Raw genomic sequence first — 18,820 nt, forward strand, 5'->3', positions numbered from 1 at the left:
AGGTTACGCGCGGAGTAGGCGCGAGCGCCAACGATGTTAGCCGACGACAGCTGCCAGGCCGAAGAGCTGTTGAAGTTTTGCCCCGTCACAGCTGTCTCTGCAGATATAGAGATGACGATGAGCTGATACTTGGCTTTATGCTCGCCGCCCGCTCACTGTTGGCCCATTGGCTGCTGAATGCTGCCGCTGCTGCTGCCACTGCTGCTGACGCTGCTGCTGCTGCCGTTGCAATTGACAGCTGTGACGGGCGGTAACATGTTGATACGGGGCGCTTTGTTGTTTCTCAGAGATTTCATCTAATTCGCTTTGCGTTACACTTGATTTTCGGCTTGTCTTATTAAAAGACAATCAGATTGGAGTTTTCCTTATATTAAGGGCATGTGTCACTGTTAATCTTCTCAAGCATTTCTCAGCGGATTCCACTGACGGCACTTAAGCCCAAATGAGTGATTTTTTACACTCTATCTTGCTTTCGCCGTCTACAATTTATCAACTATGATGCAGTCACTGACTGCCTGACAATATCGAATCACAGTGACTAATCACATCAATGTGGATTAGTGATATTGTAAGTAGACGTAAGTATGACGGAGTATATCTACATACATGTGCACATGGCTGGCATATGCAATGGGTCTCCCAGATGAAACATAAAAATGGATGCAGTAAATAATGGAGATTAGGAGAACTTGCTACGATCTTTGACCAAAATTGTACAAGAATTTATAATTCTTTTTTTTTTTTTTTTAATATAGAGCAACTTTCTATACTCATTCAAGAAAATGAAATGGGTATATTGATTTTGTGCAATGTCTGTCTGTGTGGATGTAGTAAATGATAGAGATTAAGAAATGTTATTTATTTATTTAATAATTTTTTATTGTTTATAAAATTTAAACCAACTTTTATTTTAACCTTAAATTCAGACCAACTTTACCTACAGACATTTAATTTGCAGCTTTGTCAATCTGGGAAATAATCCCATCATCGGAGGCGCTGCTACATATTTTAGTTTCTCATTTAGTTACATCGAAACAGTAAACATCACAGAAAATGGTAGAAAATTTTCATTGATACATATAAATTCAAATGTTTCACTTCACTTCAACAGTATCCCAGAAAACTATTTAAAAACAGAAAAAGCAGAAAAAAAACGAAAAAAAAAATAAAATAAAAATAAATAAATACAAAAAACATTTACCACGGCTGTAACCCCCATTGGATTCATTATTGTTGAAAGCTTGAACTAAATTTGGCGAACTGAAGCTTTGCTTGAGACTGATGAAACTGAAACTAATAATAAAGTTAGTTTATGGGTATGTATATATGCAAATATCGATATGAACATTACAAAAAAAAAGATATAAGAGAATAAGTTGGAATTGTGTTTGTGTAGAAGCTGTTAGAAAGTTTACAACTTGTATTCCCTGAATTACCTATGGGAAGTAAGAGTATGATGTTGACATACCAGATTCCATAGAAAGTATATAGCGTATAAGCCGGTTATAGCGTTTTTACGGATATAGTGACGAACGTTATAGAGTATGTAGATTATATGCTAAAAATTGCATTGAAATCCACCAAGTAATACAGAAGTTACTGAACAAGATGCAGCCTCAAGCTCACGAGCTTAATATACACATACATATATATATATATATATATATATATATATATATGTATATATTCTCCCAATACTAGAGACTTGTGCTTTAGCAAATAACGTTAGTTAAGAGACATCATCATGCTCAGAAGATTTAGCTCGGAAAGTTCTTCAGCCTAGTAGGCACTGTTATTCATAGTGTATTGAAATCCAAATTTAGCAGTTATGTAGTCAGTGTCGTAAAATTACTGACATCAGAACAAAATATAAAATATATTTTGATATATCCAGATATAATAATAAATATTTAAATATTATCATTCACCCTTATAACATTGCCAATAGAAATAATATTCGCTTGTAAACCACATTGTCGGCATTGTTACAAAAGCGAAAACCCCCCTCCCAAAAAGAAAACCTAGAAGGAACAAAGCAAGAGTTAAAGAGTATCAAAAAGCCACTACTGCAATGGAGAAGGTGAGCAAAGCGAAGTGGGCGGAAATCTGTAATACCTTTGCCATATTGGATGTCGATGGAAGTGGACTGTTAACAGCCAGAGCGCTGTGTGGCATGATGCGTGTATTTGGCTATGAGAACAGCGAAGAGGATGTGCAGAGGATGATAGATGCCGTCGATACCGATGGCAGCGGTAAAATGGACCGCGACAAATTCTGTGCCGCTCTACTTTGGACGCTGAAGCCCGAGGAGTCAAGCCCCAGCCAGGAGTCCGACGACTCTTCAGATGACCAAAGTTCATCATCCAATGAAACGTCTAGTTCAAACGAGTAAAATATTTCCCAGACAAGGACGACGAAAAAAAGGAAATCGAAAACCTCCCCAAAAAAACCAACAATAGTTTATTGCATTTCCACTTGCTCGGTCTCTGCGAGTCTGTGTGCATACATAAATACGATATAATGATGATGTACCTAAGGCATTTACATATATCACGTATATATATGTACGTGTATGTATATTCATATATATAAAACTATGTTTGTTAGATCACACAATGAATCCTTCTCCACGCAACATTTCTGTTCGCCGCAACACACAAACAAGCCAACAAAAAAAGGATACCGAACGGAAGAATGGGGAATAAATTAAGTGTTATATTTAAAAAATTAAATGAAAAGAACAAAAAACAAAAAAATAAAATATAATAAAAATATATATATTATATAATGGATGGGATAAAGCTGAACCACCTCTAAAAATAGAGTGACGATTGGTCTGCAGTTGATTCGAACTCGATTTGATAAGTATGGTCAGACTCCGAAAAGTTCTTTTAAGAATTTACCACGCCTATAGTGGGAAAAACTTACCCCAGTTCAGAAAGACGAATATTGGACAAATTCAATATAATCATTCCTAGAATCGATCTATATTTATATTAGAAAGGAATAGCTCTTCCGAGCCAATAGAACTTGTATAATTTCAAATAGACCTTAGCGCACCGAAAACTTCAGCTTGTTTCCTATTTTAATAAATCCCGGTATTTATGTAAAATATATAGCATACCTTTTAGGGCACAAAAATTCATTTGCAAATCTTGAAAATTATCTACTTAACTATCTATAATACATATTTACATACATATAATAATTATAAATTGTAGAGCAAACACAATTCATTATGTCTTTAAAGCCTTTTAATACTCACGTTTTTTTTTTTCATGTAAGGATTCATTTCTTGTATTTTGATAAAACAAAATGTTGGTGTTTATTTCAGCTCAAAGGTTGATGAATACAAAAAAAATATATATATTCATATATACATACATATACATATACATATATATAAATATATATATATATATATATATATATATATATATATATATATATATATATATATATATATATAAAATATATATATATATATATATATAGATAAATATAAATATATATACGTATATATATATATATATATATATACATATGTAAGATATTGTACAATATGTTAATGTTTTTTCTTTTTCGTTTTTAAATATTATACGTTTTTTTTTTTGTTTGAATCATTCTGCTGCATGACATATTTATAATTGTATTTTAATACATACATAATAATAGTACATAAATGTTGTTTATCTGTTTTTCAATTACCCCCCCGAAAAATATTTAAACATAATGCGCATTGACCCGCAACTAAGTGTTATATAGTTCTTTTTTTGCTGTTGAAATTTTTGTTTTCCATTTTTAGTAATATATATATTTTGTTAAATTTGTTTATATATATATTATAATTATCTAGTTTTCCACAGTGCTGCCTGCTGTTTCAGTTTCTTCTTTGCTGCTGCAGTTGTCTGTTGAATCGTTTTTAAGTACGTGCGCACAGGAAATAACAATTTATCGAGTGATAGTTCGTGGAAATGTAGGCCACACGGTGTGCTGAGCTTAATGTGTCGGCTTCCAACACTGCGCTAGTGTGTATATATATATGTGTGTGTGTTTCATGTTTTATGTGTTCGTGTCACCGGCCATTGTGTGACGTCACAGCGCGTAGCCCAATCCTGTGAATTGTTCTAGCACGCTGCCAGCGCCTGAAGCCTTCATTAGTTTCAATAAAAAAAATATTATTTAATACATATTACATACATACATAGGTATAACAAATTAAGTTTTTTTTTTTCTTTTGCTTTTGTTTTTATAATAATAACTATGAGCTCTGTCCATCATCGAGAAACGTGTGTAACGATCGATTGACACTATCGATAAACTGCTTCCAATTGGCAAATGCTAAGCTTCAATAAATGCGCTGCGTTTTCTTCTCTTTGTTTTCATTTGCTATACACAATTTGTCACATTTTAGTTGCTATTTTGTTTCTTCTTGAGTTTGATTTGTTAACGTATCATAAAATACATTTGCTGTTTTTGTTAATTGTTTTAATTTACAATTTAGTGTAGGGGCTATATAATTTAGCTTGACGCTGTTTAATGACTTTATTGTCTTACATTAAAACTGAATGTTGTCTTTTACACAAACCAATTACACACACAATAAAAAAAATCAAATCATAATTACTATCATAATCATCATGTTAATAGTACTAATCAAGAAATGCATACACGCAACGCGGACATTCATCAAACTTGGTTCTTGACGCAAAAAATAACAAAAAAATTAAAAAAAAAATTAAGTTCATACATATGTATATAAATATATATATATATGTATATATATATATATCAAATATAAATTATTTTTTACGTTTCTCTTTTAAAGCAACTGGATACTTTCACACAGGTTGACCATATGTTTTTGACGTCTGGCAACACTGTGCCTTGCTGATATTCTCAACGATGCTCCACGCATGCGGACTCTCTTGGGTTTCCTTTCTTTAGATGAGTGAATGAGTGTTAGTGTATTGGTATAGGTGTTTGCCTGGGTGTGTGTGTGTGTGTAGGTATTTTAACTTATTTTACAATATATGCGTGGGGCAACCTCTGTATTTAGCTGTGCTCGGTATGTATGTGTGGGTGTGTGTGTTTGTTTATGTTGTCTTTAGACTTTTAGCTTAAACGCTCACTACGCTGGTTTTAAAGCACATTTATTCGTGCGATGGCTGCTGTTCAGGAAAGCCGCTAACCTCCGTCTGCTCCACGACCTGCTGACCATCGACCGTATATTGAATTCGTAGACGCATGCGTAGCACAGCCTATTGTATGGAGAGACGAGAATAGTTTTAGAATTTGGAAATTTATCAATTAACAATAATGGAGATTCACTTTCAGTTAGTTTGACTAGTATAGCTAGTTAGTCTCTGTCACATTTACATTGCCTACATCAATTATTTCTTCTTTGATTTAGAAGCTAGTTAAAATAAAAGTATGTATCTAAGTCCAGTTTATATAGATAAAGGATATATATATATATGTCAAAACGCCCTTTTAGATCCCAGGATAGTCTTAGCTCCACTTTTACACTTAAAAATCTCCTATGAAAGCCTTGTGCTCTTCTTTTCATAGCCCCGTTCATCCACTTACATTGGACGTAGCAACAACTCGCATTTCCTGCGTGATGACGCCACCTGGAGGCAGCACCGACCCCGACGGCGTCAGCATTTGCAGTTTAAAACTCTTCTGAACGGCCGCCTGTGAAATACAATGAATTGAATATACAAAAGTCAGTCATCATTCAAACAGAAAGTAGGCGTACCTGCAGCAAATACTGCTCCAATGTATTGTCTGAGCTATTTGTGGTTGTCATAAAGATTTTCATGCAGTCACTGCCTGGCACTGGTACCAGCTGCACCAGCAGTCCGTTCTTGTCCAGCGCCGTCAGTTTGGGATCCTTAGGGGGCTGAAATATAAGTCAACACCAATTAGGTAAAGATGCCAGCTGGCATTAGTGAGGTCTCACTCACCACTGTCACATTGTTTGAGGCCGTCGTGGGATTCAGTTCACCCAGCAGGCTGCCACGGTTGATATCACCGCCAATGGACGGCACTGCATGGGATGGCACTCCGCTTCCAACGTTAAGGCCACCCAGCATGCTCGACAGATCGTTGCCGTTTGTGGGCATGCTATTGGGCATGGAATCGATGCCACCGAAGCCGCCCAGATCGAGCCCGCCGAGCATATTGTTCATATTGGCGGCGCTGCTATGATCACTTCCCAGATTCACGCCCATAACGGGCGTTGCAGTTGGCGCTGACATGTCCAGGTCGAGCAAATCGAGCAGATCCTGATTGTTCGACACCGGCTGATCATTGTTTGCATTCCGCGTGTTCTTTTTATGCACCGCATTCGACAGGTCTGTTGCCATGGCCAAATCGTTGGCGCCCGCCGACAGATCCGTGCTCCCCAATAAGTCCAGCAGGATATTCTAAAATATCATTAAGACAATATAGAGAGCACTCGATATGGGTGTGTATTATATAGCTTACCGTATTGTCCCCCATTGTGTTCATATTGCTTTCGATTATAGGATGCGTACTATTGCCGCCAATCTCGATGCCATTCTCGATAACGTCCGGACTATTGTCATCGAAGGAGCCGCCGCTTTCGCCATTCTGTGAACTAATACGACTGATTTGCATGGCGGGCATCTTTTCCAGCAGGGGCGGACGCAGGTGCTTATAGCTGCCAAAGAGTTGCGTGAACTCTACGCCGCGTTGCTGCAGATCCACATTCAGATGGCTGCCAAACGAGGTAATCAATGCCTGGATCTCTCTGCAATAGAAGATGTTTGACATTTAGCATGTGAGGCAATGGCATGGAGACGGAATATATGTGTCTTCACTTACTCCACGCACTGCTGCAGGCGCGTGCTCAACTTGGCCAGAGAGACGAGCGCATATTGCTTGCTTGTTGTCGACACTTGAGCAGAGGTTAAAAACTTATGATACACAGCGATCAGATCGCTCTCCGTTGGACGCTCGAACTCTGTTCGAATAGATTTTGAAGAATAGGATGAATAAGATTCACAAATCATATAACTACTGTCTGTGCACTCACCATCCTCATTTGCGCCGTACATAAACAGATCGCCGTACTCGCCTATGGCCCAGACGGCAACCTGCAGCAACGGCTGCTTGTCCTCACAGTGATTGGGCACCTGCAGCGATTCCCAGAACCGATTCGTGATATATGTCTGCTCTGGCACGGGACTGCTGGACACCAGCTGTATGGTCGATGAGACAACATCGTCACGCACATAATTGCCAGCAGCTATCAAGACGCTCAGCTGCGTGTCCAGATGCCAGCGTGAATTGGGCGAATAGCGTTCGGCAGCCAATATCATGCCAGAGCTGCATTGCGCCTTGAATTCAGCGTCGGCCTTCTCGAGGAACAGCAATAGCTCTTTCGTCATTGTACGTATATTTTGTGCATTGATTAGCGCAAAAGATAGCTCCATCGCACGTCGCCTAATCGACACATCCGGATCCTTGAGGCACTCCAATATGGTTGTGCGATGCCGTTGCACAGCCGATGTATCGGCGTGCACCGTTCGCAGCAATGTATTCAGCGCCACATATCGTATATTCTTGTCCGAGTTGAGTAGAAAGCGTCCCAGGATATTCACAGCCAAGACGCGCAGGCCGCCCTCCGAACTGTAAATTACAATGGAATATAATAATAGTTAAGCATAATACGGTATTCATATAGGCTGCACTCTTACCGTATATCCATTATGGATAGTACTGTCTCATAGAGAATGGTGTTGCCAACATTTTTGCTGGTCTCCGTATTGGTGGCCACCTGTGCCAATATATCGTTCATGGCTTCTGAGGCATCCGGATCATTATGGCCGAGGATGCGCAATAGACGCAGGATTTTCACCTGCAGGAACGGATCGCTGACGCCGCTGACATCGTGCTCAGGTGAATAGCCGCCCAGGATGAGGCTCTTTAGGATCCGCACCAGATTCGGTACGATCTGTTATGAAATAGAAAGAGACAGAGCGAAGGTGAAACAGTTGCTATACCTGTGCATAAACAGAGTGCACAGAGAGAGAGAGAGAGAGAGAAAGAGAGAGAGAGAGGTGTATGTGTGTGTGTATTTTTGTGTGGTTCGAAGCGAGTCAGAACTAGCTACTGTATAATTTTGTGCGTGTGCAAGAGTTGGAGAAATAGCATAAACAGGAAGTTCGCAATAAAAAGTCAACTAAGTAAACAAAAGCAAACTATATCAAATATCACAGACGGAGAGACTGTTCCAAAGAAAAGCTGTATGGAATAGCTACATCAAAATATCGTTCGTGTTTATAGTAAAAGCTAAACAAACGTGTATACAAAAACAATATACAAGATATAATATAACAAATACAACAAGAATATGGTGAACAAGTATATATAGGTATATATATATATATATATAAAAAGTTTTAATTTGAGGCACAAATCACAATCATACCTCTCGATTTCCGCTATCCTGGCAAGCAAATTACAACAAATTTCATTTTGTGTTTGCGCGGTATTCGATCAAAAACAAACGAAGCGTTAATTTGTAATTACAAAATGTCGTTAGGTGTCAAAAGTAGTACGTGGCAAAGCGATAAACATTAACGATAACAATTACAAAATGAATTACACTTTCTTTAGCGGAAGGCGCAAAAGCTCAAAAATGGCAGCAAAAATAAAACAAAATAATATATGAGATACACAAAATAAAAACTTTTGATATGGAAAAGAAACCACAATTACAATATACATTAAGAGGGCCGCCCAAAATGACTAAAATGCGGTTGGACCGGAGCTCAACAAGTCAGCAAGCCGTCCGGGGCGGTTAGCCTTTGAAGCTCTATATAAATGTATGTATCTATATACATATATAGATATATGATCGCTTTCCATTTGAAATACCGTTAGCTGTTTGTCTGCCTGCCCGCCTGACCGGCCAACAACTTACCTTTTTGAAATGCATCAACGTATCCGAACTATTCTCACACATCTCCGTGATGAGCGTGACGCCGGTAATCAGGATGCCTGCAATGATATGGGATATGAGATGATTGTGCAATGCTTGCATGGAAATGTTCATCAGTCGAACCGTGATTCTTCTCGCTGAGCAGCGAACGTGTGGCCGGCAGAAAGATCTCCATCAGTTCGGGCACACGGCGAATGACTCGGAATGCACACAGTGTCGCCTTTTTGCGGATGTACGTGTTGGGCGACTTCATCAGACGCTCCACCTCGCTGGCCAGGTCACGTGCCATTTCCGGCGATGCGATGGCGCCCAGTGTGCACAGCGCTAATCCCACCACGAATTGCGTCGAGCTGTTCAAATCGCTGCAAGTAGCAAGGTCAAACACAATTAATTATAAATTGCTTGAAAATAAATAAAGTTCATTACCTAATCGTAATTGCTAGCTTTACGGGCAATTTACTTTCTATATCTAGTGATTACAACTATATAAAAAATACGTATAAATTTATTAGTCATAACTAGCTGCAAGTGACTAATATAGTTGAGTTACGTTTATATTACGCCAAACTGGAATTCCGTATGCAAACCGGATTATTGTTATCATTATTATGCGGCTCAATTGGGTCAATTGTGATTAAGCTGATTTATAGCTCTTTCTGTAGTTTTTTCATATCTAATGGCCTTCTAGGTAATTATATTTGCCGAATTATTATTATGATCATTATATTGAGACTTTCAGTTGATAGACCTAGTTAGGAGCAACCTTAACAGAAATTCAGTTGACTCAGCTTGAAGTCTTTAAATAGCTACAGAGTTAATAAAGCTGTACGTGTAGTTTAATTAACTATATTATTGTTGAGCAAATCATAGAGATAAACATATAAAGAGAGTGAGAGGGACAATGTGCAGGTTTTACGCCCTAAAGATGCACGAGCTGCTTTTAAAGTCATTCAAAAAATCACAAGCCCTAATATATTCTATATAAATCCACATGCTATGAAGGTCAAGGCAAGCCTAAACTTTTCTATAACCTATTCTAATTGACAATGATATATATTTGATTTGCTAAATAATCTGATTTCTAGTCTCTGCATTTACAAAAGGTCATACCAAATACAAAACACGAGCTTCGAACTTTCTATTCATCCAGGTTAAACTTACTTTTTTAAACAATTCGTAATCAGCAAATGGACATCTTGACGTTCATCCAATAACAGCATAGCACCCAGATAGCCAATCCGTTTATCTGTGAAACGCGTGCTGGCCGTCAGTTTGAGGCACTCGAGTTGGCCAAAGTGCGCCGGATAGCCGAGCATGTGTATGTACAGCAGCTTGGCAATGTTGCGACAACTGCATGCAACAATCAGAGGGTGAGCGTGCAAGCGGGCGAGAGTGAGATGGAAAACAGGTTAAAATGGCCTGAGAACAATTATTAATGCAATTTTGCTGCCCACACTCACCGCCAGACGGAGTCCTCCTCCCGGAATGTGCTGCGTATGTAGGCGCACTCTTTGTTAACCACGGCCCGCTCCTCGGCAGCGGTGCGGGCGGCGCGTATCTGTCGTATAAGATCACGCAGTCGTGTGGGCGTCGGCATTCTGACTGCACGTGGGCGAAAAAGAGAAGATACAAAATCAGACAGTTTGTTGAGGATGGAAGACGAAGCAATTGCTTAGGGGATGAGTGGAGGCTGGTTACCTCTCTACATCTTTACCCTGCTTACCTCTTTCGACGGCCTCTGTGAATGCCTGCCGTATGGTGGCCATATTGAAGGCTGGATTGAATCTATTGAGCGAAGAAAAAGTGTATTAAAAGAGGTTGATTAGTACATAACGCAGAGATATGCGGGCGTAAATATATATACTATATTATATGTATGTATATACATATATTTATGTATGTACACATATAATGTATTTATTAAAACTGCATACCCATGCTCGGAATTCATTGTGAGGCGTTGCGGCTGCTGCTTCTGCGGCTGTGAAGCACTTTGGTTGTGGCACGCAGACTAAACTGCAGTTGTTGTTGTTGATGGTTCTTTATCTTGATTTTGTTCTGCTGCTGCTTCTTCTTCTTCTTCTTCTACTACTTGCCGGCCTATGCTTTTAAGTTTGCACTCAATTGTTATTGTTGTTGTTGTTGTTTAAATTATTGTTATTTCAGCTGTGTTGGCATCGAGGTGGCAACAGCAATCATATTCGAACTAAGTCGTTCGCCGTTTCGATCAGTTTGCAACACTCGCTGCGCAGCATACGAATAACGATAACAACAACAATAGCAACAACAACAATATCTATGACAGCCGGCCGCTATTCAATTGCAGTTATTTCTTCACTTGTCGCTCTATCTCCCTCTCCCTCTCTCTCACACACAGTCACTCTCCCACACACATATTTGATGCTCTCTCACTGCAAAAGTGTTAACAGTGTACATCAAACTCCAGTTCACTCACTCTCTCTCGCATTCCCTTGATGTTGCTTTGTTTTATCATTATAAACACAAATCACAGTTCACAAACACAATTAGTAATCAACTTATTTCTGTTATGAAATGTTATACACGTACACAAATGGTGTGTGCCTGTGTGTGTGTTTGCCGAGGCTTAAACAAATATGTGGCTATGTATGTATGTATAAGTACATGTGCATATGATCTGTCGCCCGCTCAATGCAAACAAAAAGCTTTACGCTCACTTACACATGAATACCCGCAGACGGTCTGACTTACGCATGTACACATATACATACATACATATTGGTCATATGCATGGACATTAAAGTGCCTTTTAACTGGCATCAGTTACATACGTACAAACATACATACGGTTGTATTTATGTAGCTGGCAGTGCTAGCCAACGAAGCGCAGCGTAGCACAAGTTGAAAAAAGTAGGCTAGGTGTGTAGGGTGTTAATTAAGACGACAAAAAGGTGGAGGCTCACACAAATGCAAAACCATTGGCAGCTGCTGCTACTGATGAAAATGAAATGATTAATTCAGTTGTGGGAATAATGCGAAAACCGCACTTGAAGCATGAGCTGAGCCGAATCGTCGATTAGCGCGCATCGAGTTGACAGCAACACACACATACGCACACACACACACACGCGCTCAAGCAAACATCAAGAGAGGCGTATTAATTCCAATTGGAATACATGAATACAGGTTCTAATTACATTCTTCCTTGAAAATTTTCTAATATGAATAACAAGTAAACAATGCAATCCAAGTTCCTAAGTGAATCGTTAACAACTAATTCAGCTTTTGCTCAAATGCCTGAAAGGCAGTCACAGTCACCAGTTATGGCCAAAACCAAAACAGCTGCCGTCACTGCTTCTTGGTATCGATAATTGGATATCGATATGGTACAATGGGCCATGTATCGAGTGCATTGCATGCGTTGCAAAATATATATATTTTTTAGCATGAAAATGCACATATGTATTTGTGCACACACACTGTAATCTAAAACGTATTATTGTTAAATATTGTATTACTTTCCGTCATTGTTGAATAAAGTAATTTCATTGGAAAGCTCAGGTCCACAGACATCACATACATATATACAGTCACACACACAGAGAGGTATACATGGCACACAACACACACTCAAGCGCCCACTGAGTTAAGCGTATGCTTCTTTTTGGCCACACGAAAAGTAAAACATAAATTAATTCAATGTTGACCGCAAACACAGCAAGATGCTTTTCTTTGTTGTTTTATCTTTTGCTCGCACTAAATATAAACGTTTGCTTAATAGCCACCTGCCGCCTCCGACTTCCAATGCAAATTTTTACAACGCGACAAAAATGCTCGTAGAATGTTGATGATGAGCGCAACAGTAGTAGTAATAGTAGTTGTAGCAGCAGTGAGAGTGAGAGAGCGCTAGCAAGCGGTTGACATTTCGTTTTTGACATTAGCAGAGCTGTTATCGCCAGCCCGCTTTTATCGATAGACCTATTGGCCAAGACGATGGATTCGCGCATAACGTCATTTTTTTGAAATAACAAATCCCCCATTGCCTATTTTTGCAACTTACCTGCGATTGTTTTCCGGTGGCAAAACACTCCAATCCTGTTCATAGTACGGATACATACTTGCAGCGTGACGTTCTCGTTTGTCCCACAAGCAAGCAACAGTTGACAGTAACTAAATACACAAACGCTTACACACACTAAAACTCAGCACAGTTACTGACACTAAAATAGAGTGATAAGCGGCTACGGTGTTCCACATAGACAGTGTGCGTACGTGTTATCTAATGTACATTTATAAGTAATTACGGATCCAATCCCCTCTCTCCACACACACACGCACATATATAGACAAACACACGCGTGCGCGAAATGCTACTGCTCGATGCGCTTTAGGATTTACTACAGAATGGTTATCATATTCTCTTGGAGGCGTATAAGAGCTACTGGATTAGCGGATCTAGGCCAGGAGTGACAATTTGATTATGAGAGGCGGCCCGCGCAAGTCTAACTCTGGCAAAAGACTAAAATCATGAAGTTCGGATCCCTCAGTCCTCGCCGACGTTTACTGCACAGTTCAGGTGAGCGTTTGCATTTGGCTGTGCATAGATAAACCATATGCGATAACTATCGTACTAGACGCTCGCATTGGTGGCATGGCACCCATGGACATGGTATGGCATTCGCTCTGAGCTCTCGATGAACACACATAAACTATACTAACTTATCTTTTAGCTGATAACAAGGAAAAAAAAAAAAAAAAAACCGTGAGAACAACAGTTGACACACGTACATGTCTATAATAAAAAATATTTCATGTATGGATAAGGCAAGTCGTCACCGAATACCTACGCGACTGGTGATAAGTCAATGAAAGGTGAAAGCTGTTGCGCGAGGTATATATAAACACATATGTGTCTGTATGATTATCCTTGTATACAAATCGTTTTCTTTTTTTTTTCGTTTCTTGTATTTTATACATGCTTAGGGCTATGCTCTATCTAAACCAAGATGCTATTGTACAACATTGTCACTGATTTCTGTTCTGTTTCGGAATTGGTTTGTCCATTTCGTTGCGTTTGAGTTTCGTATCGTATGAAGCCCTCTCAATCGTTTTCACGCGGCGGACGCACTAAGGAATGTCGCTTGATCGCCTCTACGAGCCATTTGATGCCCTCATCAACGCCTTCGCCGGTGAGCGCAGAGACGGGTATCGTAAGGCAGTCGCGTCGTCCGATCAGTGCACCAGCCTGTTGGAATACTGGTTTTATTTCACGTACACCCATCACATCGGGCAGATCCTGCTTGTTGGCCAGTATTAGTAGTGGCACGCCTGAGAGTAACTCGTTCTTAATCATTTTGTCTGTATGGTCAGGGAATTAGGGAATTAGATAGTGGAATTTTGAGTTGAATTAGTTGCACAGTTACCAAAAATGACTTTCGACTCGTCCATTCGTTCCCGATCATTGGAGTCTATCACATAAATAACGCCATGCGATTCCTGATAGTATTTGTCCCACAGCGACTGCAGCTCCTGCTGGCCACCCAAATCCCAGAAATTCAATCGGACGCCGTGGACGTCGATGGTGCCAATGTTGAGACCGACTGTCGTTGTGATTTTCGCCGGATTCAGCCCTTTGTAATTTTTTGTAAATTTCGTTTTGGCCGCCTCCAAATAGGTCTGTCAACAAAAATTTGCATTATTTACAGTTGCAGACGTGTCGGAGACGAAGTCACTTACCGTTTTGCCAGCATTGTCCAGGCCCAGAATAACGACGCAGTACTCGTCTTTCTGTGTGAGATATTTGTAGAAGCCGTGCAGCAATGTGTACATCTTTGAAATGACTTAGAGTTTTGTGCAATATTAAAATTGCATTCCCAATGAACAATAAATAAATATAAAATAAAAACACAATCTAGGGTTGTTTCTATCCGGGATGGTGCCAGCATACGTGTGAGATTTCCTAGCTGGGTTTTGAGTATGTGGTCACGTCTTAAGGTAACTTGCACAAATAATAAACCTTATGTTCAGTTTAAAATTTATTTTTCAACTCATAATAAGTCGTAATTTAAATATTTTTAAAAATGTTAATTGTAATAATCTTAAGATTCGATTGGCCAGCTTATCGATAGTTGAGTTCAGAAGCTAGCTGGCTAGCAAACAGCTGTTAGTGGCAGCTTCATGATTTGTTTACATTTTTACTACGCACTCTGGCAGCGCTGTTCAGTATTGTCAGCACTCCAGCCAAATGGAGTGCTGTAAAACAAGGTTGTGCCAGCTAACGGGTTTTTAAACGTCTGATAGAAGCATATGAAAGTTATTTATGTAATATGCTAAAAGGTAGACCCCAAAAACCTTTATTTGGATACCAAATGATTACTGGTTATATTAAATAAGGTTCATAACTATTTCTCTAGTAATGGCAATATGCAAACCGGTTCTGTACTGCTGGGATTATCCGAAAATAGTGAAAGCGTTCTGGCATTTAAATCGAATAGAGCAACACATATTGTCCTGAGGACATCAGTACATTTATCCATCCATACGTTAAAGGGGTCACCCGACACGTCTCCAAGCATATTGCGTACATCTGAACCGCTCACCGGCGGCTTGTATGATTTCATGGCTTCTTTTCGCGCCTCACTGGACTGAAGTAGTATATCATCGGTCTCATCCAATGATAAACCCTCAAATCTATAAACAATCCGTTAAGCAGTGTCGATTTTCACCATATGTGTATGTTATACTTATTAAAATGATAATTGTAAGTGCCAACGGGAATCTCTTTGAGGCATACTTTTGACTTATTCTTTCCCTGTGGGCAGGGTGCGAATTCCATATTATAGCACATTTTACGCGGATCGCTGGAAAAGGGGCAAGTTAAGCTCTGATATATTTGGTATATGTCGTGCACTCACTTAAGAAATGCTAAATTTATGGAACATGCATCGGCTGCGCCTACACCCTCATCTATTACCACTCTGAGGACATCATCCATATTGCAGGAGGCTAGTAGAGCTCGGGTTATAAAAGTTCGGGCTGCTGGCACAAATCTCACTTATGTGATCTTGCTTGAATAATTAGATATGTATGGGTGTGCACTTACGCGTTCTGCCGCTTCGTAGATTCTTTGCACATATCGTATTGATGGTAAAAACGAGACCATGGTGATTTTCGCTAAACGTATAGCCTGGCAGGAGGCCAGCATAGCAGAGTGACATGAAACGCTCCTCTTTCACTTTATACTTTCCCTGAGGCTGGTCATTAATGATGTGTGCTACCACAAAATAATACTGGTTCATAGTCTCTATCAGAGCATCCTCCGTATGGCCCATCACACGCTAAGTAGCAATTATACAGAGTCTGATCGCGCGATAGATAGAGTCAAGTTTCTCACTTACGCAATGCTTTTGGTTTAATATAATCGAGGAGCAGCCGCAGGAAGCTTTGGCTGCTGGGCATAACATGTTCTGCGGTAAAATTGCGTCCATTTGCCTTAAAAATAACTGGAAAAGGCAAAAGTTTCCTATATTGTTATCGATAAGTTTTAGACGCATGATACGATAGCATCGCGCGGTCTTTTTGAAGTTGAATTGGAGAGCAATTGGCTTGCTTCCATACGGCATAAGCTGATGATAAGCTGACACCGTCAGGCGGTCAAGGTTAGTGCAAATTTGCGTGCATTTAATTGGTCAACACATTATGGGCAGCTGCGCCACAGCTTAGAACTCAGCTCACGCAGTCACTCGGCCGAATGATAAACAAACAATAATAATAAAAGCAAATCGAAGTTGGAGTCGAATTAGCAGCGCTCAAAGCCAAAGCAAACCCTTGCACCTGAACTAGCGCTGGACTTGGGGAAAGTTCACTTACAATAAATAACTCACACACACACACGCATGTATGAATGTCTGTGTGCACTTAGGCATATTGGCCAAAAGCGAATTCGCGAACAAAACAAATAACAGCAACAGTGTCAAGAAAACGGAACTAGTTCAATGACTGTTCGCTGCACGGCCAATGTGTTTTTTTTTTTTTTTACAGTGGTAATTGCCTAAAGAAGCTAGTTAAGGTTCGAATTAGTTATATTTTGAAATAGAATTGCTACCAACTGCCACAAATTAAACTAAACCAAAATTAAGCTAATCCATAGCAGTGGGGCGTGATCGACTGCATGATTCTCGCTCACGGCTAAATGAATTAAAAAGCGAATCTTAAGTTAAGATCAACAGTAATCCAGTTGCTAATTTAGGCACTCCCAGAAGGCTTACAAGCCCAAGTTTGAAATATAGCACTAAAACTGGAGAAGATATCATCTATCCACAATTCCGAATTATATTTGGTTAAATGTACTTAGCTGTGATTGGACTCCTATATATGTATGTATATGTATGTATTTATCATAAAAGTATTCCTAGTCAAAAAGCGAATCTACTCCATTCAGATCTTGAACGAGTATTATAATGCCAGGCGCTAATTTTAATTGATAATTGTTAATTGCGTTATTAGCGAGTGATTGCTGTTGGTAGTGCTACAATTGCAGAAATGCACAATTATGTGTGAATATATTTGCGTGAATCGTATTTGGCGTTTGTCATTGAACATTGACAACTCGCAGCGAGTGCGCGCCATACAAAAAGAATCTAATAAATTCGTCACGCAACGACCTCATCGTTCGAGTGGCTCACATATCAAGTGTGCTGCTGACACAGACCCCACCATCAAATTATATTAGAAGTAAATATATATAATTGCATCTTAGTTTCTGCCCAGGGTAATCATTAACAATTTGTTGTCGATCGATGCCAAATGCATATAGTAGGTGTTACTCACATGTTCGAATTCCACCTCGGCGCCATCAGCCACGCCCTGCAATTCGAGTATGTACTGTGGAAAACTAGCTTTTACTGATGCCAAAGTTTCGTCATAGATTTTTTCTGTTTAAGTTCGATTAGTGCAATGAGAGGGGGCGCTAATTGGGGCGAATATGCGATTGAATATAGCACAGGTACTCACTGCCCTTGGGGGTGTTATAGAGCGGTAATAAGCTATGGTTCAGAATCTGACATTGAGTCTGAAGATTTCTTATCATCGAGCCAAATGTACGGCCCTAAGTAGGAAATAAATGAGTAACAGCTCTCTGGGTGTGATACGATTCTACTCACCATATCAAAACCGACCTCGTAGTGGGAGCCACGGGTGTAGAGTATGGGTATCGCTTGACGACGAATATGCGGTTCGTTCATTCTTCTATTAAGGAGTTATTTTCTTAAAAGCTACAATTTTGAACAATACTCATAAATTTTGAACAATACTAAACAAGCCAAAATCTAACGAAAATTCTAATTTGATATCTTAAATTGAGGTAAACAAAACTGGCTACTGAGCGATTAATAGAGATTATTAAATAAAATTTATTATTGTTCAATTGCCCTGGGTCAAATATTGCCCATTAACGGTTTGGGACTCTGCAAGGCAATGGCAATGTGTAATGAGGTTCGATAAGGCTTGGATTATCCTAAAAGGGCGTCAGTTACATTGGACATCCCTTTCTCCATCTATCAGAGCCCATTGGCTTGAGACCTTTTTATATAATCTATTTACAGGAATTGCTAATTACGTCCGCCCAGCAACAATCTTTTTAATACAATTTTCTCCCCATATTTCACAATTCCATTTTAAAAAACTTCTGACGTGGAGCGCTCTACGTTAGGCATGAGAATCACATTGTTACATTTGCATAATCCTCTAATAGGAATTACTGTCTCCTTAATTGATCTTTACAGTTACAGAAATTATTACAAATTCGAATCATATTAAGTAATTTGAATACTGATATCATATATATCGTATATTGGCTCAGTATTAGTA

At 39.4% G+C, this 18,820-nt stretch overlaps 4 protein-coding genes and 1 long non-coding RNA gene across 12 annotated transcripts; 2 read left to right on the forward strand and 3 right to left on the reverse strand.

Moving 5' to 3' along the window:
• Positions 1-1,122: 1,122 nt before the first annotated feature.
• On the forward strand, positions 1,123-2,772 carry LOC108658404 (uncharacterized). Its single transcript, XM_089263106.1, has 2 exons — positions 1,123-1,316; positions 1,949-2,772. The coding sequence occupies exon 2, from the start codon at positions 2,072-2,074 to the stop codon at positions 2,390-2,392; it is 321 nt and encodes a 106-aa protein (XP_089119232.1). The 5' UTR covers positions 1,123-1,316; positions 1,949-2,071; the 3' UTR covers positions 2,393-2,772.
• A 924-nt stretch (positions 2,773-3,696) lies between these two features.
• On the reverse strand, positions 3,697-13,159 carry AP-1gamma (adaptor protein complex 1, gamma subunit). Of its 7 annotated transcripts, none has more exons than XM_089263402.1 (16): positions 12,661-12,677; positions 10,909-11,065; positions 10,698-10,759; positions 10,435-10,576; positions 10,136-10,324; positions 9,098-9,336; positions 8,957-9,033; positions 8,462-8,479; positions 7,728-7,984; positions 7,064-7,659; positions 6,853-6,991; positions 6,493-6,778; positions 5,970-6,431; positions 5,762-5,905; positions 5,590-5,697; positions 3,697-5,261 (listed from the first exon to the last, which is right to left on the reverse strand). In XM_089263402.1, exons 2-16 carry the CDS (start codon positions 10,923-10,925, stop codon positions 5,154-5,156), a joined length of 2,844 nt encoding a protein of 947 aa, XP_089119528.1. In that variant the 5' UTR covers positions 10,926-11,065; positions 12,661-12,677; the 3' UTR covers positions 3,697-5,153. The 7 variants fall into 7 exon arrangements, with proteins under 7 accessions (XP_089119528.1, XP_017963445.1, XP_089119527.1 ...); XM_018107956.3 differs by lacking the exon at positions 12,661-12,677 and adding an exon at positions 12,151-12,287 and having other exon boundaries at positions 10,909-11,079; XM_089263401.1 differs by lacking the exon at positions 12,661-12,677 and adding an exon at positions 12,151-12,285 and having other exon boundaries at positions 10,909-11,074.
• On the forward strand, positions 13,078-14,312 carry LOC149090696 (uncharacterized). Of its 2 annotated transcripts, none has more exons than XR_016197309.1 (2): positions 13,078-13,217; positions 13,300-14,312. It is a non-coding gene; the product is annotated as an uncharacterized LOC149090696 (long non-coding RNA). The 2 variants fall into 2 exon arrangements; XR_016197308.1 differs by having other exon boundaries at positions 13,085-13,221.
• On the reverse strand, positions 13,866-15,103 carry Arfrp1 (ADP-ribosylation factor related protein 1). The gene is made up of 3 exons (XM_018107996.3): positions 14,690-15,103; positions 14,377-14,629; positions 13,866-14,311 (listed from the first exon to the last, which is right to left on the reverse strand). Exons 1-3 carry the CDS (start codon positions 14,780-14,782, stop codon positions 14,055-14,057), a joined length of 603 nt encoding a protein of 200 aa, XP_017963485.1. The 5' UTR covers positions 14,783-15,103; the 3' UTR covers positions 13,866-14,054.
• A 175-nt stretch (positions 15,104-15,278) lies between these two features.
• On the reverse strand, positions 15,279-18,337 carry LOC108655836 (beta-alanyl-dopamine/carcinine hydrolase-like). Its single transcript, XM_018107656.3, has 8 exons — positions 18,115-18,337; positions 17,966-18,059; positions 17,783-17,886; positions 16,351-16,455; positions 16,056-16,290; positions 15,868-15,988; positions 15,697-15,813; positions 15,279-15,643 (listed from the first exon to the last, which is right to left on the reverse strand). Exons 1-8 carry the CDS (start codon positions 18,193-18,195, stop codon positions 15,355-15,357), a joined length of 1,146 nt encoding a protein of 381 aa, XP_017963145.1. The 5' UTR covers positions 18,196-18,337; the 3' UTR covers positions 15,279-15,354.
• Positions 18,338-18,820: the final 483 nt, after the last annotated feature.

This window comes from Drosophila navojoa, chromosome X (genome assembly GCF_054131105.1).
Source record: "Drosophila navojoa isolate 15081-1374.11 chromosome X, UAZ_NAV_1.0, whole genome shotgun sequence".
In the NCBI taxonomy this organism is placed as follows: Eukaryota; Metazoa; Arthropoda; class Insecta; order Diptera; family Drosophilidae; genus Drosophila; species Drosophila navojoa.